Consider the following 27,808-nt stretch of genomic DNA (forward strand, 5'->3'; position numbering starts at 1 on the left):
GGCCAGTAAACCTTGCTGACCCCTGGTCTAGCTCCTACAATTGAAGGGCAATCAATACCTTGTCCTTTTCAAGGGACTAGTAGTTAACTGCAGGAAATGGAGAGTGACTGTTCATACTGGGGGAAGGGGCTATAATACTGGATGGGGGTGCATAGTATATAACCAAATAAAGAAAGGAAAAGGTAAACTTAAAAAATGTTCTTTTCCTGCAACAGATGAATTAGTGGAAGTAATAGCATTTGTGCTCCCTGCAACAATTGAAAAAGATACACATGCATTATAGAAGCTGTTCCTTTGGCAATCTGTGCTTCTATTGTGTTCTGACTGGATATCAGATCTGTAACTACCTATCCATACATGTTCCCAGTCACCATATTTCAAGCATTCAACATGAATGATCTGTCATGCACGCTTCTACTTAAGGAAAGAAGAACTACACAATATTATTTGAGATTTATTTGCAGAACAGCAGTCACAGAGATCAGCAGAGTTTAATTAATTAGCATGGCACAGTGATTTCAAATGGGAGAGAAACTCTCACTTTGAAGGTATGTTAGGAGACTGATTTATCTGAATAATACTTGCATTTGGTCATTTTTCTTCCAGGTGACCTAGCCAAGGTGCAACTGCTGACCTAATTAGAGTTTCACCTGGCTTGCCAGTAGTATATATGAAAAGGATCTTGGGGTCTTAGAGGACCACAAGCTTAACATGAGTCAACAGTGTGATACAGCAGGGAAAAAAGCTAGTGCCATTCAAGGCTGCATCAACAGAAGTATAGTGTTCAAATCAAAGGAAGTAATAGTCCCACTCTATTCTGCCTTGGTCAGACCACACCTGTGCCACAATTTAAGAAGGATATTGACAAGCTGCAACATGTGCAGAGGAGGACAACCAAGATGATCAAGGGACTAGAAACCAAGCCTGATGAGGAATGGTTGAAGGAGCTGGGGCTGTTCAGCTTAGTAAAGAGGAGACTGAGAGGAGATATGATAGCCATCTTCAAATATCTTAAGGGCTGTCACATGGAAGGTGGAGCAAGCTTGTTTTCTCCTGATCCAGAGAGTAGGACCCAAACCTTCAGGACACAATAAAGGAGATTCCAACTAAACATCATAGATTCTTAGAGTGGGAAGGGACCCCAAAGGGTAATCTAATCTAACCTCCTGCAATGCAAGAATCTCACAAAATTATTGTTCCATGTTTCTGAATATCTGTCTCTGTCTCATAAGACTAGACATAATGGACAAATATTGTCCAAATATTGGAAGCCAAATATTGGAAGATTCAGGACAGATAAAGTATTTGTTCACACAGCTCATAGTTAAACTATGGAATGCCCTCCCCCAAGAGGCAGTGCAGCCACCAACCTGGATGGCTTTAGAAGAGGATCAAACATGTTCATGGAGGAGGAGGAGGAGGAGACTCTCCCAATGGCCACTAGCCATAATGGCCCTGCTCTGCCTCCATGGGTGGAAGCTGTAATAATTCTGAATACCAGTTGCTGGAACCCACAGGAGGGAAGAGGGCTCCTGGCCCTGGGTCCTGGCTTGCCAGTTTCCCACGGGTATCCAAAGTGACCACCATGAAAACAGGGTGCTGGATTAAATGGACCACTGGCCTTATGTTTCTATGTACAGGATGTTTCTGAAAAGGGCCCCTTATAGACAGCCGAACAGGCAGTGTTAGTATGGTGCTCACAAGGATGTTCACTGTCTTCTTAATACTACAGGAGATGCTGTCACAACAACATTTCTGAAGTAGGAGGGGAAACAGGAGTTTGTTCTAATGTTCTGATTAACACTTGCAGCCAACAAACACGGCTGTGCTGCCATTTCAAAGGGAGAGGGTCATCTGTGAAGGCATTTATGTTTTGAAAGTGCTTGGACTTGGATTGACTTTAGACACCAGTAGCCCACTCAACTAACATGGGAATGGCTCATGTATACCATTAATAGCCAACCTTCTCAGGTCCGCCAGCAAAGCAGGTTCCACTTTAAATATATTGCATATGCCTGTCCTCCTTCTCCTTATATTTATTGGCATTATAAGGCCATACCTTGTTCTTCTCTTTCCAGGATGAGGGGGCAGGGGGTTCCTATGGAAGGCGGCATTCCCAGAAGCAGCTTTTATCAACCCTGTGCAATGCGCTCCACTTGTCAGAGTCCACTCTCTCACTCAATTGTTAAAGGTAGCCCAGCTTCCTTTCTCTGCTATCTGAACATTACCATTGTGTTTTCCATCTCTCTCTTCCTGTTAAAATATACCTCCCTCAAAAACGCTGGTGGCACCACTGACCCCATTTGTGGACCTTGACCCATCAGTTCAAGATACCGGTAAGTTATGCAAACAATTGATTCCCCAACAGATCAATTGACTACAGAACTGTGGGATCTGTATGGAAGTTCACAGGTCCATTGGCTATCAGATTGCTTGTTCATTGACTAAAATAGTTTGACTTCATATATAGGCATGGAAGTGACCTTGCAAATCATCATGTATGTGTTTTTAAGAGCTCCTGCAAATTGGGAGGGGTAGACAACATAGTGCCCGCCAGATATTTTGTACCACAGCTCCTGTCATCTCTGACCATGCTAGCTAGGTCTGATGGGAGTTGTAATCCAAAACCTCTGGAGGACATCATGTTGGCTACCTCTGCCTTCTGAACCCCAAGAGCAGGACCTAATTTCTTCTGTTCCTCTTCATCTTACATGCCCCACCCCATTTCAATGTGATTTTGATTTGCTTTTCTTGCTCATCCTTCCACTTTTACAGCAACACTTTCTGCAGCAAAACAGGCAGCACTTCAGTGAGATAAATAGGGCAAGGAGTACAACAGCCAGGAGGAAGGCAATGACGTCAAGAGAGTGATACTGGATCCAGTTGAGGTCATGTGCTGCCGGCCTCAAGTGGGGAGCCCCCTTGTGCTTCATCACAAACTCCACCCAATGCACCGCAAGGTCAAGAGGTTCAATGGGCCTGTCCAGGTGGAGAGCTGAGAGACGCTGGATGTTCTCTTTATACCTAAAAGAAAAGAACCTCTTTAGGAAATAAATAATACAGGGAAATAAAACACATAGCATAGAAGCAGATTTCCAAAGCATTTGAAATCCAAGTGGGGTTGATACTGTTCTGAGAGACTGTGGACATGGGATGCAAACCCCTCCCCTGTTCCTGTGTGTGCTGATGCACACACTTCGGGATACTCTGTATGCAGCTTATACAGGCCAGAGTTCCGGTGCTTTTAGTAGCTGAACCCTAATTTTTCTCTGGTGGATCTTTCACATAGCTGATCTGTCTCCTATGTGACAGCTGCTGCTAATCACAGGTCCTTGGAGATAAAAATGGAGAATGATGCAGTGTCCAGGAACTTCTGTGGAGCAACTGATGATACTGGTGACCACCAGCAGGTGGCAGTTGGAGGAGGGATGATCTCAGTCAGTGTCTCTTAAACACAGAATATGGCCTGCTGAGGGAAGCAGGAGCTGGTAGGTAGTCAAGAACAGGGCCACTCCCCAATGTGGAGGGAGATGCCCTCTGCCTTCACTGCTGCTTCCTGACAGTTCCTCCAAGGACGTCCTTTTCCATTCCCTTCAGTTGCCCCGCAGTGACTGCGTAAACTGGAAGTAGGATGTTATGAATCAGCAGAGGGTATAATAACAAACAGCAGATTTGCTGGCTACCCTTGGTAGAAACAGCAGAAACAGGAGCAGAGATGGAATATTGTGCAGGACAGTGGTTTGTGATGGTTATGGAATGCTTTCCAGATCAACCTGTCTGTGAAGGAACCCCTGGAAACTCCTGCGCATTATGGGAGAATACTCCAGGGCACTTGGCTCACCTGGAGCACTGGCGCGGCTTCTTGGCCCTCCCCCCTGCCCCCCTTATTGTCCCCTTGGGGGAGCTAGCACTACGCATTAGAAGATACTCCAAGCTCTCTTGCAGCTGCTCATTGTAGGGAAAGCTTTCTTTTACAGAACGTTGCCATTACTTAACTTTTCTTTGATAATGCTCTGATTAGCTTCTGAAAATGCCACGGTCTGAGAGAAGACATTTTTAAAACCACTACTGCAGAGGACCCAGAGTCCCGATAAAGAATCAAAGCAGTAAAAACAGAGGGGTTGTTTAGAAGAGACTTTCTTCTTCACCTGTCACCAGCAGCCGTGTAGCAACCCCCGCTGATTTCAATGACAAGCAGTGGCTCTGCCCCCTTGCAGGGCCTGAATCACCAAGCAACCGCCGTGCTGCCCTCAAGCTCCCATCCCACCAGGAAGTCCACCCCCAGCAGCCCCCTGCCACCCAACAGACCCCCATGGCACCCTACAACCCCCCCACACCCAGTGCAGAACACTCCCCCCGCCCCGTATATTTCCATGGTATACTTCCTTGCATATTCTGATTTTAAATGTACCATATTTCTAGCTCCATAAGACACATCTGGCCATAAGACGCACCTAGTTTTTAGAGGAGGAAAACAAGAAAAAAAATATATTCTGAACGAAACAGTGGATGTATGATTTTCATGGTTCATGCTGTGGCCACAGACATGATATGTGAATTGATGGTGAATTTGGGGTGACCCACTGCAAAAATCCTGAGGATCCACGTGGATCCGTGCTTTGTAACCATGTTTTTGTGCCATTGTGGCCCCACGAAACAGTGGATGCGTGATTTTTTGGTGCAGGCTATAACCATGGACGCCCTATGTGATCTGATGGTGAATTTGGGGTGACCCAATGCAAAAATCCTGAGGATCCATGTGCTTTTACCTCCCCCTTCCCAGGCAGCCTCCTTTATCTCTAGAGCCCTTATCTCCCTCCTGATTGGTTGCCGATCAGCTGCTCAGCGGCTTTGTTTCAACACCCCCTTCCCTCTTGTTTGCCTTAGTGTCTTTTCCTTAGCTGGAGCATTTTTTTGCTCCTCCTTTTCTTCTAATTTCTCTCCTCATTGCTTGTTTTAGTATTCCTGTCTCCTCTCCTTGCAAGTTCGCTGTCTTTACCTCCACCCTCCCAGACAACCTCCTTTATCGCTAGAGTCCCTTATCTCCCTCCCGATCGCTTGCCAATCAGCTGCTCAGCGGCTTTGTTTCAACACCCCCTTCCCTCTTTCTAAAAATAAAAGCACATCTGCTTTTTGCCCCTCAGCAATTTGGCTCCAGGGACCACACACTCGCTCCATAAGATGCACAGACATTTGCACAGACATATTTACTTTTTAGGAGGAAAAAAGTACATCTTATGGAGTGAAAAATACGGTACTTTGGGCCAATCCAAAAATGAGTTTTGTACTGCTCATTTTGTACCACTCATTACTCACTTTTTATCATAAATAACAGCCTTCAGTGCATCAGATAAATCCTTGGAAGTCATTTCAACTACATTCAGAGTCACTCCTGCTCCTCGAGATTCCATCCGCTTTGCATTGTCCATTTGATCTCCAAAAAGCGGCATCAGCACCATTGGTACTGCATTGCAGATTCCCTCATAGACCCCATGGGAGCCAGCATGAGTGATAAAGGCTCTGGCCTTTGGATGAGCTGTTGAGGAAAGAGCAGGAGGTGGAGAAATACCAACAGGTTTATTATTCTGCTAACGACAACGTATCTAGGCCAAGTTTTAAAATTGCATTTTTATGGAAGCAGCCAATTGAAGTTCAAATTAAACAGCTATATGATTAAGCTGATCTCCTTGGACAGTTATGTACAGTCTAGCAAAATGTCTTTCAGAAGGATGGTACAGAACTGTGGGAGGAGAGAAGTGGTCCCCTTCTAGGCCATCTAGGCCAGGGGTGGGGACCCTCTGTCAGCCAAAGTGTCACATTCCTTCATGGACAGCCTTCTAGGACTCCAGACCAGTGGTGGGTCCTGCCACTCTCCACCCAGGCAAGGAAGAGGTGCTATCACAGTTCAAGGGCACAGCCCAGGCAGGTAGGGTGCAGAGTAGGGCCAGTGAAGGATGTGGCCTGGGGGCATGGCCGGTGTTGACTCCTGAAGGCCAGATAAAGAGGCTTGGGTTCTCCATCCCTGATCCCTCAATTCAATACAAAGGGTGGAGACCCTTTGGCCTGAGAGCCAGAACTGACCCACCAGATTTGGCCCGTGAGGCTGATTTCTTCAAACCACACCCACCTGCCCCATACTTGACACCACATGTAATGTCAGATGTGGGACACTGAACATCAAGTGATGGGCAGGGAGTCCTGTCCTCTTGGGACCAATCGTGCACCTGTAGAAATCAGGATATCAGCTGCCTCCAGTATCCTGTCTAGTTTGGTGCTAAATTCCATTAAAGCCAATCGTACTTTGGTCAGTCATTGTTTTCAACAGAACTGAATGCAATTTTCACTCCAGCAAGTGGTTAAGGGTAAGGATGAGCAAATCAGTCAGTTTTGGTTTCTTCCAGTTTCTCATCTTACCTGTCTTATGTTCAGTTCTCCATACCTCTATGCCAGTTTGCAATTATTATTATTATTAGTTACCATGAAAACTCGCTAATGTTTTAGTGTGAATTTTTCCTAATATAATGGATTCCTGTAGGTTATTTTTACTACTTTCAGCATTTTTATGCATGCCTCACCATAGTATATACATTTTGTACATTACCTGCATTGCGGAATACAGAGCCGTGTGAATTTTGAAGGACAGCTGTGATTCAGTTCACAGATTGTTTTGGATAGTGCGAATGAAGTAAGCTTGCCTTTAAATGCGAACTGAATGAAATTTCCCCCTCACCCCTATTTCATGGCTCACATTTTGGCATCTGTGCCCACTGTCCTTTCAACCATTTCCTTGGTTTTTTATGCACACTATGAGCATAAAGCGCCAGGCAGGGTTTTCTTTTCCTAGCCCAGCTTTTTCAGCTACAGGGCTTTGCTCTGAGTGTACATGACCAAGAGCAATGTGGGAGCATGTCCATCCAACATCACATTATTTTACACTTTGCTAAACAGTGTTTAGATACACTCTCTCACGGTATTGTTAAGAGGCTAATGGCATTGAAGCAGCATTAAGGGCTGGTTGTAGACAACAACATAATTCCTGCCCCAGACATACCAAGCAGATCATTTTGTGGTAGCCACTTCACAAGCTTTGTGTTCTTTGCAAGATTCGGGGGTGTTTCTCCTGTATATCTCCATAGCACCTTCATGAGGAAGGAAATACATAGATTAGGAAATGTATCTTTACACTTCAAACACTTACAAAAACTTCAGATTGTACTTGAACAAGCATTCTCTCATATCTCTTACGTAGGGTGCAATGCCTCTTCAAAGAGCCCCATTAGTTGGAAAGGTGGGATATCGGTTAACAACAAATAAATAAGGTACTGCCTGTATATAAAAGAATGAAAGTGCACTTGTATATAAATTCATCAGCTTACCCAAGGTGCTGGAGGGGATGTTCAGAAATTGGGTCATACATCCACCTATGGCGGGGTTGTGTTAGAGTGCAAGAATTTTCAGCAACAGCATTCAGAGAAATGGATAAGATCTTAAGCCGCCACATTATCCTAGCATCTCAATTAGCCCTTTTATTTTTACCCTCATATTTGACGGTAATAAAAACTTGCACCATTTGCACAAAGTGCTGATAGTACAGCTGCTTATTGCCGCTAGAATGACCATCACAGTTTTGGGGGGAAATAGATGGGGCCAATCTTTCTGTGTGATATGGCCCTGCTAGAAAAACTAACTAACAAGCTGAGAGTCCTTAGGGGCCAAAGAAAGAAGGAAGATTTTGTATTTGTTTAGTTTGACTTCATTTCAGTTGTAAGCAAAGAGAAACATGGCCCAGGACACCCTCAGCCTACAAATGAATATGGCTCAGTGACTCAGGGCGTTTGAATACTTTAATCACTTTCCCTTGGTATAACAGGCTCTACGTTTTGTCACTTTCTCTTGTCTGTGCTATAAATAGCTCCAGTCACTACCTCCCACACATTCACTTACCTGTAGTTTATTTATTTTGGTTTTATTTTATGTCCGTTTTTGTCTAACAGTGATCTATGATTTTATAAAGAATTTGTATATTTTCATCAGATCCTGTTTGGTACCACTGTATCTTGTAGAATTTTGTAAACCATTTCTTTCCTTTTCTTTTGAAACTTAACAAAAAAATATTTTAAAAATAAATAAATAATAATCCAGGCACTGAGGGAGCCTATTTTTATATTACCACGGCAACATGGTTTCTTCCACACCACTGTGATGCCCTCCAGTTGTTCTGAACTACAGCTCCCATCTTCCCTAACCACTGGCCACGCTGGCTGGGGCAGATGGGAGCTGTAGTCAAAGGCATCTGGAAGGCACCAGGTTTCGGAAGTCTGACAAAGGGCAACAGGATGGAGGCCGCTAAAGCAGCTATTTCTTACTTCCAAGAAGGATGAGGCAAGTTTGGGAAATCCATTTATTATTGACTCCTTTCACTTCTTAGCAGCGAAGGAGCTGTATTCTCAGAGGAATGAGGAAAGAAGTCTCATGTTATGGTAGCAAAAAAATGCAGAGAAGGCAAACTTCCGCCAGTTTCTAGACTGGTAATTGATTAGCTGACATGGCTATACTACAATCTATCATCACTAAAACTTTTTCCAATAGATGTCTCTGGATTTCAGGTGGTGCGCGTGGATAATCTTTTAGCCCACCCTCCCCAACTTAAAGAAACAAGGCCTAGTCCATATGATCTGAAATTTAGTTGCAGAATGTTGGTTATGAAGATCAGCAGGGTTTTCTGCATTGTTCCACTTGCGGTTGCTGTACAATTAGGGGAACCCGCCGAGGGCTCAGCTCTGGCAGCTTTATCTGGAATGCAGCCAAACGTGACAACTGTCAGGGAACTATTCACATCTTGTTCCCCTGTTGTCTTCTTGCAGCAATATCAGGTGTAGCTTTTGAGCAGGGTCTGAGCCAGCAGCTGGCATCTAAATTACCATGGCAATATTTCTAAAGAGCTGTATGTGAACAGCTTCCCAGTTCATGCTGTGTCAAGCTGCAAGATTGCTTGTTGGACTGAGGCAAAGGGTTGTGTGTCAACTTCAGCTTCGGAGCCACTTTTAAAGCAGACAGCAAAACATGCATAATGAACCAAAATATTTAACATCCTACATGAATACCATTTTTCCTTCTTACCGTCTGAGGTATTGTTCCAAACGCTTCAGCAATCTCCATAGCTTTTTTCATTGGAATTTCAGAAACCATTGAACCCAAGGAAAACACCACAATGCCATGTTCGCCAGAACTGTTTACCATGGCTTCAAATTCCTAGGCAAAACAAACAAAGAAACTTTTGGTCAGAATTCTGCGTCACGTGGGAATATTTTCATCTCTCCAAAAAAGCTAAAAGAAGAAGTAACCTTTGTTGGGTAAGTGTGTGTGTGTGTGTAAACATTAGACCATTTCTAGGACCTGATCTGTGGGGGGGGGGGGCAGTGTCGGATCCAGAACAAATCCTTCTGTGTAGGCCCTCCTGTTGCCCCCATCTCTCCTCTGCCCTGGCTTATATTTTTCTTTTGCCCCTGAGAAGAATTGTCCTAGACCAGCCTAATGGTCTACCTGCCCTCACATTCAGTCTTAGACATTGGTCAGGATATTGAATTTCAGGAATCTCTGTTACAACATATCATATGAGTTCATTCATTTAGGATATTTCTAAATTGCTCTTCATCCCAGAAGTCATCACAGAGCAGGTTAGAACAGAAAACACAAATGCAATAAGTACAGCAACCAATAAAAATAATAAATAATAATCATACACAATAAAGTTTTCCACATCAGCAAAGCAAGTTAGCAGGCTGACATAAATATGATATAATAAGGTGGTTCACTAAGCTCAGCTAAGGTATTAGGCATTAGGATTTATAAGCCCAGGGCCTCTGTGCATATTATTTTAAATCTGCTCCTTGGTAATTGCATTGTGCCTCTTGATTCCAATATTAAGTCTCCCTTCCAAGTACTAACCAGGTCTGACCCTGCTTAGCTTCCGAGACCAGACAAGATCAGGCGTGTTCAGGGTAGTATGGCTGCAGACATTCTGATATTATGTCAAAAGGGAGATGGCACCATGCTATTAACTTTTCCAATCTACTGAAATATCTCAGTCCTAATCCCTTTTTCAGCCTCCATTTTTAAACTGAAGTTTTGAACCGTCCCAGTAAGGGTGAGTGGAGAGGTGGATTCCAACCTGAGTTAGTGGATTTTCCTTTGCACAGTTTATACCCCCAATGAAGACCATGTTGGGCATGATAGGCCTGGGATATTCAAAAACAAAGTCATAGCGCAGAAGCCAAATTGATGCTTGACTATAAAGGTCTGCTACTGTCATATCTTGGTGCAGGAATTCCTTGTTCAGTGTTTCATAGGGTGAATAAAGAAAATAGCATATCATGAATTCCAGCGAGCCGATGAAAAAATTCTTCACTCTCTGTTTAAAGTTCATGTGATCTGTATTGCCCGAGAAAAATTTTGGGACATAAGAATGTGGGTTTGGACACTGTGTTGCCACAAAGTCTAAACCACATGGAATTCCCCGCAAGTAGTAAATAGAAGGAAGGGATAAATACTCAGCCAAGATCTGCCCACATGGAAACACTGGATCCATAACTACAATGTTGAATTTGGTTTCTTTAAGGTAAGAAATCAGCTCTTTGTTGTATAAAAGCTGCTTGCAATTATTATATAGAAGCATTGTAATATTTCTTATTCTTGAAAATGTCCCAGTCATTCTTTCCAGGAAAGGCTGACGTGCAAAAATCCTGTGACCAAGCTTTTGGAATTCTGCTTTCAAGTATTCCTTTGAGTAAGGCACGGCAAATGTTTTCAATGTATAATGTACAGATGACTTTATCCATAAGTTCGTCTCAGGAGCAACGACAACTACTTGGTGTCCTCTCTGCTGAAGATGTTCCAGAACTGGATGGATACTGAGCCAATGACTGCCATCATGGGGTATTACCAACACCTTTCCTCCATCCGTAAGGCTCCAGAAAAAGAGAGTAAGCAAAACACAAATGCCTTGACGCATAGAAATCTTCTTGCTGGTTGCATTGTGGCATAATTCCAACCCAAAATGAAATGAATGTAAAAAAACCATGGCGAACAGCACAGGAAACAAAGCCTCTTGTGAGCCTTTAGCCCTATCTTCTTCTGCAAATATTTATTTTCTGTGACACATTTATTAAGGCAGTGTGGAATGTTTAAATCTTGGTCAAAGGTCGTGTCAGGGAACTGACCTCGGAGCCAGAGGTGGAGGCAAGGCTCTCAAGCGATGCTGGAGAGGGGCCCAGCAGGGAGAGAGGGAGCTCATCGGCTGGGGAAGGAAATCAGCGTAACACCAGGGATAGAGGAGGGCAGATGGGAGAATCGGCGAGGGGGCTCCAAGACTCTTCGCTGGAGACCAGTGGGGAGAGCACGGGTCCTCCGCTACCCACACCCACCCTGCGCAGAAGACTTCCACACAGGGAAAGTAGGCGTAGACTTGGCGTCAAAGAACTTCTTTGCTGGAAAAAGTTCAAAAAACGCCCACTGACGGATTCTGCTAGCGACTGAACAGCCACGAAGTGAAGGGCTGTCCAGCCAGAACAGGTTTAACCAGGCTACCTAGCCAGGAGTGGCGGTAACTTACGCACGAGCAACCCATTATAACCATTACAGCAATCCGTCAGTCCCTGACGTTGCTTGTGCACAGCGACAGGCAGGCAGCACCAACGAGGACTTTGGCTAATTAACAGTCTACGTCCTTTCGTGGAATCCGGGTTATTGGTTTGTTTGGGTTTTGTTCTTGTTTTGTTATGTATTTTGTGGTATTGTTCTGTATTTTTATGCTGTGAACCCTCATGAAGTCTTCAGAAGAAGGGTGGTATACACATTGAATAAATAAAATAAAACAAAATAAAATAAACCCCCAAAACCCTTTAGCCAGCAAATAAAACTATTATCTTTAAAAATCAAATACAGTACAGTGGTACCTCGGGTTACATACGCTTCAGGTTACATACGCTTCAGGTTACAGACTCCGCTAACTCAGAAATAGTGCTTCAGGTTAAGAACTTTGCTTCAGGATGAGAACAGAAATTGTGCTCCGGCGGCGCGGCGGCAGCAGGAGGCCCCATTAGCTAAAGTGGTGCTTCAGGTTAAGAACAGTTTCAGGTTAAGAATGGACCTCTGGAATGAATTAAATACTTAACCCGAGGTACCACTGTACTCAAACTAAAAAAATACTAAGAATAAGCAGTACAATCCAGAGATCATTTGGGAAATACTCAAACAAAGGACTGCTCCACACAGGAGTTTACTGTCAATTTTCTGTTAGTCATGTGTATTAGTAGAGTTTTTTGCAATCTCCATTTGACATCATTCTGAGCAAAAAGCCAGCACCATCCCCCCAATTTCCATTTAATCTAGATTTCCCACTTCCTAAATATATGGATAAGTAAAAATGACCAAGTACTGTACAAAACCACAGTTGCTGACGGTGTGGAAGCTCCTTAGTGACTTGGGGTGTGTGTGTGTCACACATGGGTGGTTTCCTTATCACTGCATCCCCTACATTTTGCTGCTCACCTGAACAATTCTTGGGTTTCAAATAATGGTGACTACGGTTCTTGAAGGTAGATTAGCAAAGATACCATATATATGCTTCTCCTCTTGCAGATTGGATGGCCTTCCTCACTATCTGCTCAGTTGCATACAGTAAGCCCACAGTTTACGCAGGGGTTATGACAGAAAGAAAGAAAGAAAGAAAGAAAGAAAGAAAGAAAGGAAGGAAGGAAGGAAGGAAGGAAGGAAGGAAGAAAGAAAATACCTGCATCACTGTAAGCAATGCTAGGCTAGCATTTCTGCTTCTACCTTTGCATCTAAGCAACAGCTCAGAACTCCTTCTAGCTATGTGGGGGACTGTTTCTCCTATCCAAACTCACTTTCTGTTTTTCTCACAGCAGATTTCATGAACCCTCAGCTTCCTGAATGGCATTTTCAGCAGATAGGTAGGTGATCAGTACAGCAAAGGACAGTACCATAGCTCAGGGGCAGAACATTTCCCAGATAGGGAACATGTCTCCGGCTCAGTCCGTGGCGGTTAGGGGGTAGAGCTCAGCCATAAAAGTACCAGCCTAACCAGTTTCTTCCTTGGGCCTTTCAGGCGCAATTCCCTTCCCCTGCAGGTCTGAAGCAACATGGACACTCAAGAAAGCAGTAAAGCTAACAGGCTTTTCAGTTCTGAACAATTAATTGGAACAACAGAGTTTTTGGTGCATGAACGAACTGGAAAGTGCCTTAGCTCTTTAAAATTATTATTGCTGGAATCTACCACTTCATTTGCACTAAAGAGTTGGTGGTAATGAAAAAAAAAAAAAAAGGCTTTGTTCCTTCAATGGAGCAACTAGGATGTCTATGTCCTAACACTTAAGTAGATGCACAATAGGAAATATCATTCATGAAGGATAAGACAAGTGCCAGAAGGTCACGAAAGGCGGTAAATACGTAAACAACAATTTCACCATAAAGAATTGCAAACCTTGGATAATGGCTTCTTCTGGCCACAGTTAATCCCTCCAATGAAGACCATGTTGGGCATCACCGGTCTGGGGTAATCAAATGCAAAGTCTTGTCTAATTAGCCAAATAGATGTTTTACCAAAAAGTTCTAAGAGTGAAATTTTCCTTTGCAGAAATTCAGTTGCCAGATGTTCGTATTTTCCATAATATGAGTAACAATATAAAGAAGCTGACATCGACATTAAAACATTCTTCACACGCTCAGTAAATGTCATATGATCCGAGTTATTTGTAAAAGCCTCTGGGATGTAAGAAATGGGGCTTGGACACTGAGCAGCTTGGAAGTACAAACGACATGGAAGTCCACGCAATAAGTAGACTGTAGGCAAGGAAAGATATTCAGCAAGGATTGGAGCACAAGGCAGCACAGGATCAGAAAACACAGCATCAAAGTTGCTCTGCTGGAGGAAGTGGATGAGTTCTGTGTCGTATAAAAGATGGTGACAAGCAGAAACAAACATGGTAGTAACTTGAGATATGTTTATATAGAACTGTACCATGTTCTCTAGGAAATTCAGATTCTTAAGAGCATGCTCAGTCATCGAACTCAGAAGTTCATTCAGCTTCTCCTGGGTGTAGGGCACGGAATGTGTTCTTACTGTGAAATGCTCAGAAGACGTTTTCATGACCAAAGTATTTTCTGGCATCACAACCACTACCTCATGTCCTTTTTGTGCAAGCATCTCAACTACCACTTGCATGCTCAGCTAGTGACTTCCATCTTGAGGCAACACCAACAGCTTCCCACTTTCAGCACAGTGCCACAAAGAGAACCAAAAGGCAAGTCCAGCAACCAGTTGAGACCTTGAATTCAGCCTTGCCATCGTGGTATCAAGAAGTCCTGACTTCCTTACACGCTTTGTGCCTAATATATGAAAGCAGATGTTGCAAGTATAACGTTGGTGCAACCAATGGACTCACGCATCAAGTAAATGTTTAATGTGAGCCCTCCAGTGACACTACTTTTATCAGGACCAAAGGCTGTGCATGAAATAATATTGAACAGATAAGAACAGGGCCAATTTCATGTCGTACGTTAACAACAACAAAAAAGAAAACTATTCAGCCACAAGAGTTGTAGAAGATGATTTAGCACAATTATGTGGTGTGCTTCTGTAACCCTCAGATTTTAAAATCTTAACTAGAATAAGCAATGATGATCTACCAATCAAGTTGGAACATGTCCAGACAAATAAAGGGCTTCTCCACATGTCCGTTTAATGTGCATTTGCTCTTAGTTATGTGAGCAAGGTTTTTGAATGTGTACACATCATCCTTAACAAAATGGCAGCCCCAAATTCCTACACATTTAATCCAGATTTTCCCAATCCATGGATAATCCACTGAGGAAAAATGGCCCAGTACAAAAATGTAGTCACTGCTGACAGGGAAGCTTCTTTGATGGAATCTGCACACATATAAAAACTGTTCTGAAAATGCTTTTTGAAAAGTGTTTTTAAAAAATACGTTGAATTTTCCGTAAGGCTCACTATTGCCATCTAGTGTCACATTGTATATTACACTTAAAACACATGTAAACATTTTATTTGCAGCTATATAGCTGAGTCTTTGGTGCACTTTATTTTTTGGGGAAGGTAGTTTGTCATGTACCCCTCTGGGTAGGAGGGGCTTTTATTTTCATACCCCTTACCTGTATATGCTGCTCAGCTGAATACAAACTAGCCATTTCGTTTCCAGTGACCAAAATGCTGCTACACACTGAAGGCACAACAAAAACACATCTGAAGGCTATAACTACTGTAACAATATTCAACAACAACAACAAGAGCACGGAGGTCTTGTGCAGGCCTGCTCTGGCACAGGAAGCCAGTGTTAATTCTGTTTAAAAATATACACCATGTCTCTGCAAAAAGAAAAGAAAAACACCCCACAAGCCTCTATTTTGCCCATCAGCAATTGGCTTGAGCTGGTATTTATCTGTCCCCCCCCCCCCAGTTTAGCCATCTGTCCCCACCCCCCTTTGCAGCCACCACAAATCAAGAGCTCTGTCACTTTGCTGCTGCCACTCCCTGTTCCATCTCCATTCCGCTGAGCAGCAGCACTGCCACTGCTGGGAGGGCAATTCTTTCCCCACCCCCACAACAAAATAAAAAAATTCCTTCCAGTAGCACCTCAGAGACCAACTAAGTTTGTTATTCGCATTCTGAACCAGGTAACTACAATATCACTAATTTCAAAAGTTATAGCAACCAGTTAGTAGACATGTTTGTTGGGAAAAGTTGGATTTTCAGATTGTCAATTTGATGTAATTGTTTAAGCTGGTCCTTTCTGTGATTTTTTTAAAAATTGCTTTGATTTAAACCAGTCCCCTCTGCATTCAGGTCTGTAGTTCAAGTTTGTGAATAGCTATGTGAGAAGGAAGCAATCCTCCCCATCAGAAATATCCACCTATAAGCAATTGTCCTGAAGCAAAATATTTGGTTGATGAGTTCAAATAAATCTTTAATGCATGTCTTCCTGAGACTCCTGCCCAGTTCTGTGGGTTTCCTGCAACATTTGCCTTTTGTATTCAAAAGGGATATTGAATCCTCCACTGATTCCACATCCTAGAGCTCCTGCTCCTTGGGTTCAGGAGCGCCACCTTGCCTCCCACATGGAGGGGGCCCAGTGTTTTGTGACGTCACGTCATGCCCCCCTCTGCGTGTCCCACAAGTGCTCGCCTGGAGGTGAAGAATAGAGGGCGCAGAGGGCAATCTTCACCCTCTGTGCGACCCGCCCCCACCCAGCACTGTTTTGTCTAGAAAAAAAGAACTGCATAGGAATCTCGATTTACTGAGTCAGACCTCGGTTCTGTGTAGCTCAGTATATTCTGCATGGATTGGAAGCTGCTTTCCTGGGCTTCAGAAAGGGGTCTTTTCCTGCCCTACCTGGAGATGCTCCAGGGACCTGGAATCTTCTGATGGAAAGCTGTACCACTGAGCTACAATAAATTGCTATAGTGGACATACAGAAAGACAGAGGGCGTAACACTAATAAAATAACTAGAAATGTCATGATACAGTGTTACAAACCTTGGATAATGGCTTCTTCTGGGCACAATTAATCCCTCCAATAAAGACCATGTTGGGCATCACAGGTCTGGGGTACTCAAATGCAAAGTCATACCTCAGCAACCAAAGGGATGTTTTACTAAAAAGTTCCAAGGCTGTAATCTTCCTCTGCAGGAACTGAGTGGCAAGCTGTTCATATTTTTCATAAAATAAGTAGCAAACTAAAGAATTGAACTGAGTCATTAAAACATTCTTCACACGCTCAGTAAATGTCATATGATCCGAGTTATTTGTAAAAGCCTCTGGGATGTAAGAAATGGGGCTTGGACACTGAGCAGCTTGGAAGTCCAAATGACATGGAAGTCCACGTAAGAAGTAGACTGTAGGCAAGGAAAGATATTCAGCAAGGATTGGAGCACAAGGCAGCACAGGATCAGAAAACACAGCATCAAAGTTGCTCTCCTGGAGGAATTGGATGAGTTCTCTGTCGTATAAAAGATGCCGACAAGCAGAAACAAACATGGTAGTAACTTGAGATATATTTCTATAGATTTGAACAACCTTCTCCAGGAGGTGAGGATTATAAAAATTTTTCTCACCTATTGCCCTGTAAAATTCGTCCAACTGCTCCTGGGTGTAAGGCACGGAATGTGTTCTTACAGTAAAATGCTCAGAAGACGTTTTCATGACCAAAGTGTTTTCTGGCATCACAACCACAACCTCATGTCCTTTTTGCGCAAGCATCTCAACTACCACTTGCATGCTCAGCCAATGACTTCCATCTTGAGGCAACACCAACAGCTTCCCACTTTCGGCACAATGCCACAAAGAGAACCAAAAGGCAAGTCCAGCAACCAGTTGAGACCTTGAATTCAACCTTGCCATCGTGGTATCAAGGAGTCCTGACTTCCTTACACACTTTGTGCCTAATATATGAAAGCAGATGTTGCAAGTATAACGTTGGTGCAGCCAATGGACTCACTCATACTAAGCATCAAGTAAATGTTTAATGTGTGCCCTCCACTGATGCTACTTTTATCAGGACCAAAGGCTGTGCATGAAATAATATTGAACAGATAAGAACAGGGCCAACCAAGTTCATGTCGTACTTTAACAACAACAAAAAAGAAAACTCTTCAGCAGCAAAAGTTGTAGAAGATGATTTAGCACAATTATGTGGTGTGCTTCTGTAACCCTTAAATTTTAAAGTGTTAACTAGAACAAGCAACACAGAACAGAAAGGCAAGGCCAGTGGCTCGTTGAGACCTTGAATTCATCGTTCCTGTCATGGTAACAAGAAGCCCTGACTTTGATATACTGTATGCCTAATGCACAAAATCAGATGTTGCTGAGTATAATATTGGTGTAGCCCACAGCATCACCGAGCAGCGGGAGCGCACCCCGCCGCAGGGATTCGAACCGCCGACCTTTCGATCGGCAAGTCCTAGGCGCTGAGGCTTTTACCCACAGCGCCACCCGCGTCCCTTCAAGCATCAGGTAAATGTTTAATAAATGTCCTCCACTGATCGTATGACCGGGGCTACATTCAAACTTACTAAATAGATAAGAATAGGGCCAAATGAGTTTATGTTGTACATTAACGAAACAATATCAGTAGCAATATTTGCCTGCAGATGATTCAGCATAAGTTTGTAGTTTTATCCTGTAGTTCACGGAGGTCAGGCAGTATAGTTACCATAATGTCATATATTGTACTCTTTTTTGTGAGCTTCCTATGGAGCATCAACTTTATTGTTGCTAGAAAGGGGACCTCCCTAAACCCGATAAATTAATAAATGGTAGAATTCTGTTTATTTGGGATATGAAGGCAAAATACAAGCTGCAGAAGTATTTCTGGGCTAGCTTATGCAAAATAACCTGGCAATGTAGGGCCATTAAAAACAACACAGGGCCATTGGCAAGGCAAGAGTCCTTTCCTCTGCCCTGAGGTGTAAACAGATATGGGGAGATGGGGTTGGAAGGTTGACAGGGTAACTGGATGTCAAAGGAGCCAGCCTCTGCAGAGGATTGGGGGGCAATGCAACATTGTGCAATGTGCTGATGTCCCATGTGCAACATCATCTGAATATTGAGGGTGGCTGCCCCTCAAAATATATATATATATATTCAGGGGGCTGAAACTGCCTTGGTCCCTAGAAGTTGGTGCCTATGCTGGGTGTGATGTCACAGAAGAGTTTGGGGCCTTTGGCATAAGGCTTGGAATAGCTGAGAACAAAGGACAGAACCATTTGGGCAGGCTGGCTGAAGGGAGGCTGGGAGAGAGGCCTTGGATTCCAGGGCTGTACTGCTGTGGGGAACAAGCCTCTTTGGACACAACCATACTATAAGATCTGGACTCCCTCCAGGCAGACTGAAGGTGTAAATAGGTGAATAAACCATATTTCTTAAAGCTACGACAGTGCGTCTTCAATTCCCCAAAGGAGCACAGACCCTGGTTTACGGCCAAGACCTCTGGAATCCTCTGCACGGCTCAGCAGGAATTGGGGTGGCCAGTAGCAATATTAAAGAAAACATAATCTCTTGTACATATTTCTATGTAAAAGAGAGGACAAGTGGAGCCGGAATATCTTATTTCTGATATCAAGCATTACAGCTAGCAACTCATTATTGTGAGTTTCCTCATAGAGAGGAAAGGCAGAAATTAAAGGTATTATACAGCCTACCCCCATGACCACCCAGAGCGAGGCAGATTGCAGAGGCAGCAGCAGATAGGCCTAGCATCAGCACCAGGAGTAGCCAGTGCCAATTGCTGCATCATCCTCTCTTGTTACTTAAAAAAAAAAAAAATTCTTAGTCAGATGGCAGCAAGCCAGTGTAGCATATGGTAACAGACATTCATTTTAATATTTTTATTTTAAATATATATTGAGATATATTCAATTCTCCCTCTGTTTGCTTTGTGCAGTGAGTGCAATGGGACTCCTGTTTCCTCTGCTTCCCACATCCATCTCCAGAATATGCAGCGGAGGGACTTCCAACCATCTGGAGTTGATTTTGATGGTTTTTGGGGGGCGGGGGTGGGCTGGAAGGGAATAGGAAAGGACAGAGTTCCACTGCCTGCACAAAGTCAATTGCACTGGCGAAGCTTCAGCACTGGGTATCACCCACTATCCTTTTTTTACATGAAAATAGTGCTTAGCTCCAGACAAACATGTTTGGCATCAGTGGAGTAGAAACAAAAGCAAATCAGTTTGTCAAGGATCCCAACATATTGACTAGAGTTGCTACCTCCTTAATAACACTAGTCAAGGCACAGATCATAGCATAATGCATGTGATGGAGGTCCTGTAAAATTGCAGATATATAGTAATTTCATGAGAAAGTGTTTCATTTTTTTAAAAAATAATATTTATTAAAGTTTCAAAAATGTTACAAAAATGAAAAAGAAAAAGAAAATAAGAAAAATACAAAATACAGAAAAATAAAAACAATTAAAAACATTTCAATCTTTCCATGTCTTGTCTTTCATTTACTTGTTTCCCTGACCTCCTCACACCTCCCTTTTTTGTATTCTAATTCAATTAGCAGTTTCAGCAAATCCTTTCCATTTTTGCTTTTATCTTAATAATTTATCTTAATATATTGTAACTTTACATTCTCACCTATTCATAATCCAATTTTACCTTATTCTATAACATTACTGCTAAAAATTTGTGTTACTTTGTTTAACCTTATCTTGCCGTAAAACACCTTGAAACTTAAAACTTAATGCTTATTTATACATAACTCCTTATATCATTTCTACTAAAGCCAGACAGTTTCATTCCAACATTTCCCCTAATATTCATTAATTTTACACTAATCCCCCAAATTAAAAATTTTTCTTTATAGACTTTCCAATTTTCATCCAACGTCCCTTTTTCCTGGTCTCGGGTTATGTCAGTCCTTACTGTCCATTCCATTTAGTCCATCAACCTGGTAGTCTTATGTCCGAGGCTCTTAAATTTCTTCCATGCCCCTTCTGCAGATCTTCTTCTTCTTGTTTATACTCATTGAGGAGTAGGTCTCTGGGGGATTTCAGCCCATAATTATCTCCATCTCCCCTCATCAACCAGCCCATTCCCCACAGTCCCACTCCCCACAGTCATCAATATAATCCAAAAAATATTTAACAACATATTTCAAAGTCCAAGTTTAAGAGCCTCCTCAGCTCCAGACTCCCACTGGCCCATTCCAAATTCAATCTTCCAAAACAACGGCTTATGCTCCTGCAGGGCCTCAGATCTCTCCATTTGTATTGCTTGAGGTACAATCGCAACCTCTTCCATTATCATCTGCCCTTGCATTTGCACAGTCGAACCAGTTTCCTGAGTTGGTCTCTGTATAATTTCTGCGTCAGCATTCCCTATTTGTTCACATTCCCTGACTACAACAGTCATCAAATCCAACTTCTCATTCATCAAATCCATCTTCTCATGCAGCTGCTCCAACAAAGTGCTCGTCTTGCAGAAAGCAAGCACCAAAACTTCCTCCAAACACATTTTTATTCAAGTTCGCTGTCTGCTTCCACGATCTTAATCTCGCAGCTGTGAAGTCCCAAGTAAACTGCAGCAACAATTTGACAAGCTCCCTCTAGAGGAGACAGTTTCTATTTGTAACCGTCTTTTTAAAGCATATCCAACAAAAGAAAGTTACTTTCATTTTTCAAGTATTTTGTTTCTTTAGAATGCAAAAGGCAACATTGGAATCAATTTGTTTCTCTATTTTAGCTATCTGTCAAAATGTTCCATTCACAGTCAACGGACGTCTCAAACAATTTCTGTCTCTGACCCCCGTTACCAGGTTTGAGACGGTGGAAACTTATTTTTCTTTACTCCCTCTCCTGCAGACTTAAACAGTCAAGTTGGGGATTTTAGTGGTTATAAATGAAGGAAATTTTGACCTTTACAAAACAATTTTCCAGGCTATTAGCTTACAAGGTTTTTGCTTCAGTCTATTTACAAAAAGCGGAAGGCGGACTTCCTGTTTTGAACCTTCCCGCTTTGGTGCCAAATTAGGATGTTTCTTGATCCAATTTTCCGTTTCTACTCACGGGTACTTGTTTAGAGTCCAATTGTCAACAGAAAAAAGTCAGCGCTCTCCGGCGATGGCTATGCGGCTTCCCTCCGTGAAAGTAGCAATCAGTTTGCAGCACCGCGCCGCTCACCCTACTTCGCTCCGGAGCCCCAAAATGGGGTTCCCCGCGAGTAGGGGAGGCGCTCCTGGTGCTCTGCCGAACCCCACGTTCCCAGGCTTCCTCCACCTGGGATTTCTAGCGGGTCCCCGCCTTCGCCGTGGCGGGAAGACCCAGTTTCCACGGAGCCCGTTCCTCCAGTCGGAGGAACTCCGCCATTCGCCGATGGCGCTAACCCGGAAAGTGAGAAAGTGTTTCAAACCTTGGATAATGCCTTCTCTGTTCAGAGTTTATCTCTCCAATTAAAACCATGTCTGAGGTAATCAAATGCAAATTCATACCTCAGCGACCAAAGGGATGTTTTACTTTAAAAAAATCCAAGATTGTAATCTTCCTCTGCAGAGATTCAGAAGCAAGATACACATATTTTACAAAAAAATAAAGTGCAAAATAAAGAATTTAAAACCATCATTAAAATGTTTGTTACATGCTGAGTAAATGTCATATGATCTGAATAAGCTGTATAAGTTCCTTGATAAACTAATGGGAAGGATCCGAAACCGGCGGGACCAGAAGTTTACCAAGGACTGGTGGAATTCCTCTGACTAGCAGGAATTTGCTCTGTGGGAACTGGGTCTGGTCGCCACGGCGAAGGCGGAGACCCCTCAAAAATCACAGACGGGTGAAGCCTGTGAATGTGGGATTCGGCAGGCACCTTTCACGCCCCCCCCTACTCGCAGGGAATCCCGATTTCGGGGCTCCGGAGCAAAGTGGGGTGAGTGGCGCGGTGCTGTGAATCGACTGCTTTTTCCACGGAGCGAAGCTGCACAGCTGTTGCCGTAGAGCGCTGACTTTTTCCTGTGGACAATTTGAATTTAAAAGCAACTACCCGTGAGTAGAATAAATTGGAAGATTTTAAAGAAAAAAAGATTTAATTTGGCATCGAAGCGGGGAGGCTCAAACAGGAAGTCCGTCTTCCGCTTTTGTAAATGGATCAAAGCAAAGAGATTGCAAGCTAAAGCTTTGGAAAGCTGATCGGAAAGGACTATTTTCCAGCTTTTAAAAATAGTGAATCCCCCCCCCCTTGGAAGCAGGAGAAGAGGGGGGAAGTTTGAACTATATATACCTGCAAGAGACAGGGGAGGAAGTTTAAATTACATCGCTCAGAACCTGGGAATGGGCTGCAAATAGGACAATAAGACTGCTGTGCTTTGGAATGTGCTTTGATGGTGAATAGAGAGATACATTGTTTTTAGCTGCTCCCTCCTGATCTTAAAAAGGAGGAAAAATAACTGAAAATCGATACTAACTTTCTACCTTAAGTTGTGTTTTAAAAGAAGTTACTTTGGATTAATATAAGTACAGATAGTAACTATTTCCCCCAGAGGAAGTTTCTGAAACTGTTACAAGAGTTGGATCAGGGGAATTTTCCACTTGCAAGATATAATTGTGGGACTGTGGGACTGACCTTGGAATTTTTTAAGTGTTATGGCAGATGGGAAAGAAAAAGTAGATCTGCCACTCCAAGACAAAACAACAAGGTCTGGGAAATCTTGGCAGCGAAGAGCGTCAGCATCTGGCCCTTCTGCCTCATCTGCGGCTGTTTCAACACAATCTAAGTCAAAAGGGATGTCATCAGAAGAAGCTTTAGCGCATGCATTAAGTAAAATAAGTGACTCACTGGAACAACTTAATAAGAAAGTCGATGATGCAACTTCTACAATTAAGATAAATACAGAAAGTTTAAATAACTTGGGACAAAAGGTGAATACAAATACAGAAACCATCGAGAAACTGATACAGGAATCCAATACGATACGACAGGCCGCAGAGGAAGCCAGGGAAAAAGTTGCTGCCGTGGAAGTTAAGGTAACACAACTTGAAACAGAGAGAGTCCCAGACCTGCAGAGGCAATTGGAAGACCACAAGTCGAAACTTTCTATGTTTGAGCTTAAGGAAAAACAGACGAATTTGAGGATTAGAGCTGTACCTGAAGTGGAGAAGGATAGTTTGATAGACTTTCTCATGCAGGAATTTGCAGATTTTTGGGATTTGGATTTGGAACAGGATGAATTTAAAATTGTGAGTGCCTTTAGACTTGGAAGAGGAGGGAAGAAAGAGAAGAATAGAATAAGAGACTGTTTGATTACTCTCCGAACTAAAGAAGAGAGAGATAAAATTTTGGGTTGGCGCTACCAGAACCAGAACTACAGTCAAGAGTGGAAATCTTCAAAGACATCCCTAAATACCTTCTGGATCTTAGGTCCAATTACAGTGATTTGATTGCCCTGCTGAGAAAGAACAAAATCAACTTTAGGTGGGAATTTCCCCAAGGCCTATCCTTCAGTTTCAAAGGAATGAAAATAAAAATAAAATCAGTAGAAGATAAAGTTAATTTTTTGAATAATTACAAAGAAGATCTGCAGAAGGAGCTTGGAAAAGAGTCAAGAGCATCGGACAGAAGATCACCAGACAGAGGACCAGAACAAAAAGCATTGGACAGAAGATCACCAAAAAAAGGAATACTGGACATAACAAAACTACGCTTTGGACTGGATAATTCAGTGAATGTGACACCAACACCACCAACAGAAGAAGAGCAAGCATTGGGTGCGGTTGGAGGAAAACCAGAGTAATCACACCATGGCATTGCAAATATTAAGTTGGAACATTAATGGACTGAACTCCCCCCCAAAAAGGCACAGAGTCTTTCATTTATTGAAAAAGGAACAATTGGACTTGATTTGCCTACAAGAAACACATGTGACAAGGTTACATAGGAAGATACTGAGTAATAAAAGATTGGGCCATGAATTTATTTCATCAGATAAAGTTAAAAAAAGAGGAGTAGTACTTTATGCAAAGGAGAGCCTATCACCGAAATTTTTATTTAAAGATGATCAAGGAAGATTCGTTGCAATTGAAATCCAATCACAAGGAGAGAAATTTCTGATAGTAGGCATCTATGCACCAAATGAGGGAAAATCAGAACTTTTTAAGAAGTTACATGAGACTGTTGGATTTTATGGATTACAATATGATTTTGATGGGGGATATGAACGGAGTGGTATCTACAAATATGGATAAAGCACAGAGACAGGTAGTTTCTAAGGATGGTAGACTACCAAAACCTTTTTTTAATATGACTGACAATATGGATTTAGTGGACACCTGGAGAATGAAGAACCCTCTGGGAAGAGAGAGAACTTTCTTCTCTGAGGCCAAAATGACATGGACAAGAATTGACCAAATTTGGGCAACTAGAGGGCTGGCTCCGAAGATCAGAAAAGTAGAAATCTGCCCTAAAACTTGCTCCGACCATAATGCTGTCAAGATGGAAATGAAACTAACACCAATTGGTTCCTTTAGATGGAGGATGAATGACACTTTGTTTAGGAATGAAGAAGTGACTAAGAAGGCCTAAAAAACTTTGAGAGATTATTTCGAGATAAACATGAACACCACTGTTGAAAAAAGAGTAATTTGGGACGCAAGCAAAGCGGTTATGAGAGGATTTTTGATACAACAAAATGCAATTAAGAAGAGAGCTCAAAATGAGAAAAAAGATAAAATTTTGGAGAAAATAAAGGAAGGAGAGAAGAAATTGAGAGTGAAACCAAAGTCGCAGGAGATCCTGAAAGAGATAAAGTTATATCAAGTACAATATATGAAAATGATGAATCGGGAAAAAGAATGGAAAATTAAACAGATGAGACAAAAGACATTTGAATCGGCAAATAAGTGTGGAAAACTGCTGGCTTGGCAAATGAAAAAAAGACAAAAACTTAATACTATCACAAATTTGGAAGTGGAAGGAAAGAATATACAGAATCCAGGGGAGATCAGAAAGTGCTTCCAGAGGTACTTTAAACAATTATATACACAGGAGACGCAGAAAGAAAAGGACACTGACCGTTTTTTGAAAACAAATGGACTACAAAAAATCTCTCAAGAAAATAAGCTAATGTTGAACTACAAAATCACGGACTAGGAGGTAGAAGGGGCCATTCAGAACATGCAAGTAGGTAAATCCCCAGGACCGGATGGTTTGACTTCAAGATATTATAGATCCCTGAAAGAATGGTTAGTACAACCTTTAAAGGAAGTCTGTAATGAAATATTGGAAGGGAAAAGGGCACCAGAGTCGTGGAAGGAAGCTTATATTACACTTATACCGAAAATAGAGACTGAAAAGACACAGCTGAAGAATTACCGCCCCATATCGCTGCTTAATGTGGATTATAAAAATTTTGCAGACATTTTGGCTAAAAGACTAAAAAAGGTGCTAGTAGAAGAAATTCACAAAGATCAAGCGGGCTTTCTCCCGGGCAGACACTTGTCTGACAATACGAGGAACATAATTAATATCCTAGAAAAACTACAAGTGAACATTAATACCAAAGCAGTTCTGATATTTGTGGACGGGGAGAAAGCCTTTGACAACATTTCTTGGAGTTTTATGAAAAAGAATTTACAAAGGTTGGGGTTTGGTGAAGGGTTTGGAAATGGTATAGGTGCAATTTACTCAGAACAAAAGGCTAAATTAATTGTAAATAATGTAGTGATGGAAGAATTTAAGATAGAGAAAGGAACACGACAAGGTTGCCCAATCTCTCCATTGCTTTTCATATCAGTCTTGGAGGTCCTTTTAAACATGATTAGAAGGGACCAATTGGTTAAAGGTATACAAGTCGGAGCTAAACAGTACAAACTGAAAGCATTTGCCGATGATTTGGTATTGACACTACAGGAGCCAGAATCTAGTACTAAAAGAGTACTGGAACTAATTCAAGAATTTAGTCAGGTAGTGGGTTTTAAGTTGAACAAGATGAAAACTAAGGTTTTAGAGAAAAATCTAACAGTGACTGAGAGAGAGAGGTTTCAGAAGGAGACAGGATTAACACTGGTTAAGAAAGTGAAATACCTAGGGGTTAACATGACTGCCAAGAATGTGAATTTATTTAAGGACAACTATGAAAAATGTTGGATGGAAGTGAAAAAGGATTTAGAAATATGGTCAAATCTGAAGCTATCATTGTTAGGCCAAATCGCTGTGATAAAAATGAATGCATTGCCAAGGATGCTGTTTTTGTTTCAAACACTGCAAATTTTGGATAAAATGGATTGTTTCAAGAAGTGGCAGAGAGATATTTCTAGATTTGTCTGGCAGGGCAAGAAGCCTCGAATAATATTCAAGATATTAACTGATGCTAAAGAAAGAGGTGGATTTGCCCTGCCAGACCTTAAGCTTTATTATGAATCAGCTGCATTTTGTTGGCTGAGAGAATGGCTGCTTCTTGAAAACACTGACATTCTGGACTTAGAAGGTTTTAATAATGTATTTGGGTGGCATGCATATTTGTGGTATGATAAGGTCAAAGCACATAAAGCGTTTAAAAACCATATTGTCAGGAAAGCACTGTTTAATGTCTGGATAAGATATAAGGACTAGCTTGAAAACAAAACTCCAAGGTGGCTGTCACCAATGGAAGCGAAGGCTCAGAAAAAGCTCAGTATGGAGGCCAAATGGGCGAAATATTGGGAAATTTTGGAACAAGAGGGCGATAGATTAAAATTGCAGAGTTTTGAAAAACTAAAAAACAAAGTGCGAGATTGGCTTCATTATTACCAAATAATGGAGGCTTACAATTTGGACAAGAAAATTGGCTTCCAGGTGGAAAAATCAAAATTGGAAACAGAATTGTTAGATCCCAAAATCAAGAACTTGTCAAGAATGTATAACTTGCTGTTGAAATGGAACACTCAGGATGAAACGGTGAAATCTGCTATGATTAAATGGGCACAAGATGTTGGACATAACATTATGATGGCTGACTGGGAACAGTTATGGACCACGGGTATGAAATTTACGGCATGTAATGCCCTAAGAGAGAATTTAATGAAAATGATTTACAGGTGGTACATGACACCAGTCAAGCCTGCAAAAATTTATCATTTGCCTGAAAACAAATGTTGGAAATGTAATGAGACTGAAGGTACATTCTTTCACCTTTGGTGGACATGCCCAAGGATTAAGACATTTTGGGAGATGATTTATAATGAAATGAAAAAGGTATTTAAATATACCTTCCTGAAGAAACCAGAGGCCTTTCTCCTGGGCA

At 42.2% G+C, this 27,808-nt stretch overlaps 1 protein-coding gene across 5 annotated transcripts in view; it reads right to left on the minus strand.

Annotated features, from left to right (window-relative positions):
- Nucleotides 1–441: 441 nt before the first annotated feature.
- The window catches only part of LOC307217726 (UDP-glucuronosyltransferase 1A6-like), a 40,171-nt gene continuing 12,804 nt past the window's right edge, over nucleotides 442–27,808 (minus strand). For 2 of the 5 annotated variants that reach the window (XM_079979511.1, XM_079979509.1), the window contains exons 2-5: nucleotides 9,121–9,252; nucleotides 7,052–7,139; nucleotides 5,317–5,536; nucleotides 442–3,024 (exon numbers count right to left, since the gene is read on the minus strand). In XM_079979511.1, the coding sequence (XP_079835637.1) occupies nucleotides 2,727–3,024; nucleotides 5,317–5,536; nucleotides 7,052–7,139; nucleotides 9,121–9,252 (738 nt within the window). In that variant the 3' untranslated portion in view covers nucleotides 442–2,726. Of the gene's footprint in view, nucleotides 3,025–5,316; nucleotides 5,537–7,051; nucleotides 7,140–9,120; nucleotides 9,253–10,171; nucleotides 11,125–13,501; nucleotides 14,390–16,573; nucleotides 17,504–27,808 lie in introns of those variants that run through there. The other 3 variants (XM_079979510.1, XM_079979512.1, XM_079979508.1) reach the window with 3 other exon arrangements.

Source organism: Podarcis cretensis, assembly GCF_951804945.1.
Source record: "Podarcis cretensis genome assembly, chromosome: 1".
NCBI lineage: Eukaryota > Metazoa > Chordata > Lepidosauria > Squamata > Lacertidae > Podarcis > Podarcis cretensis.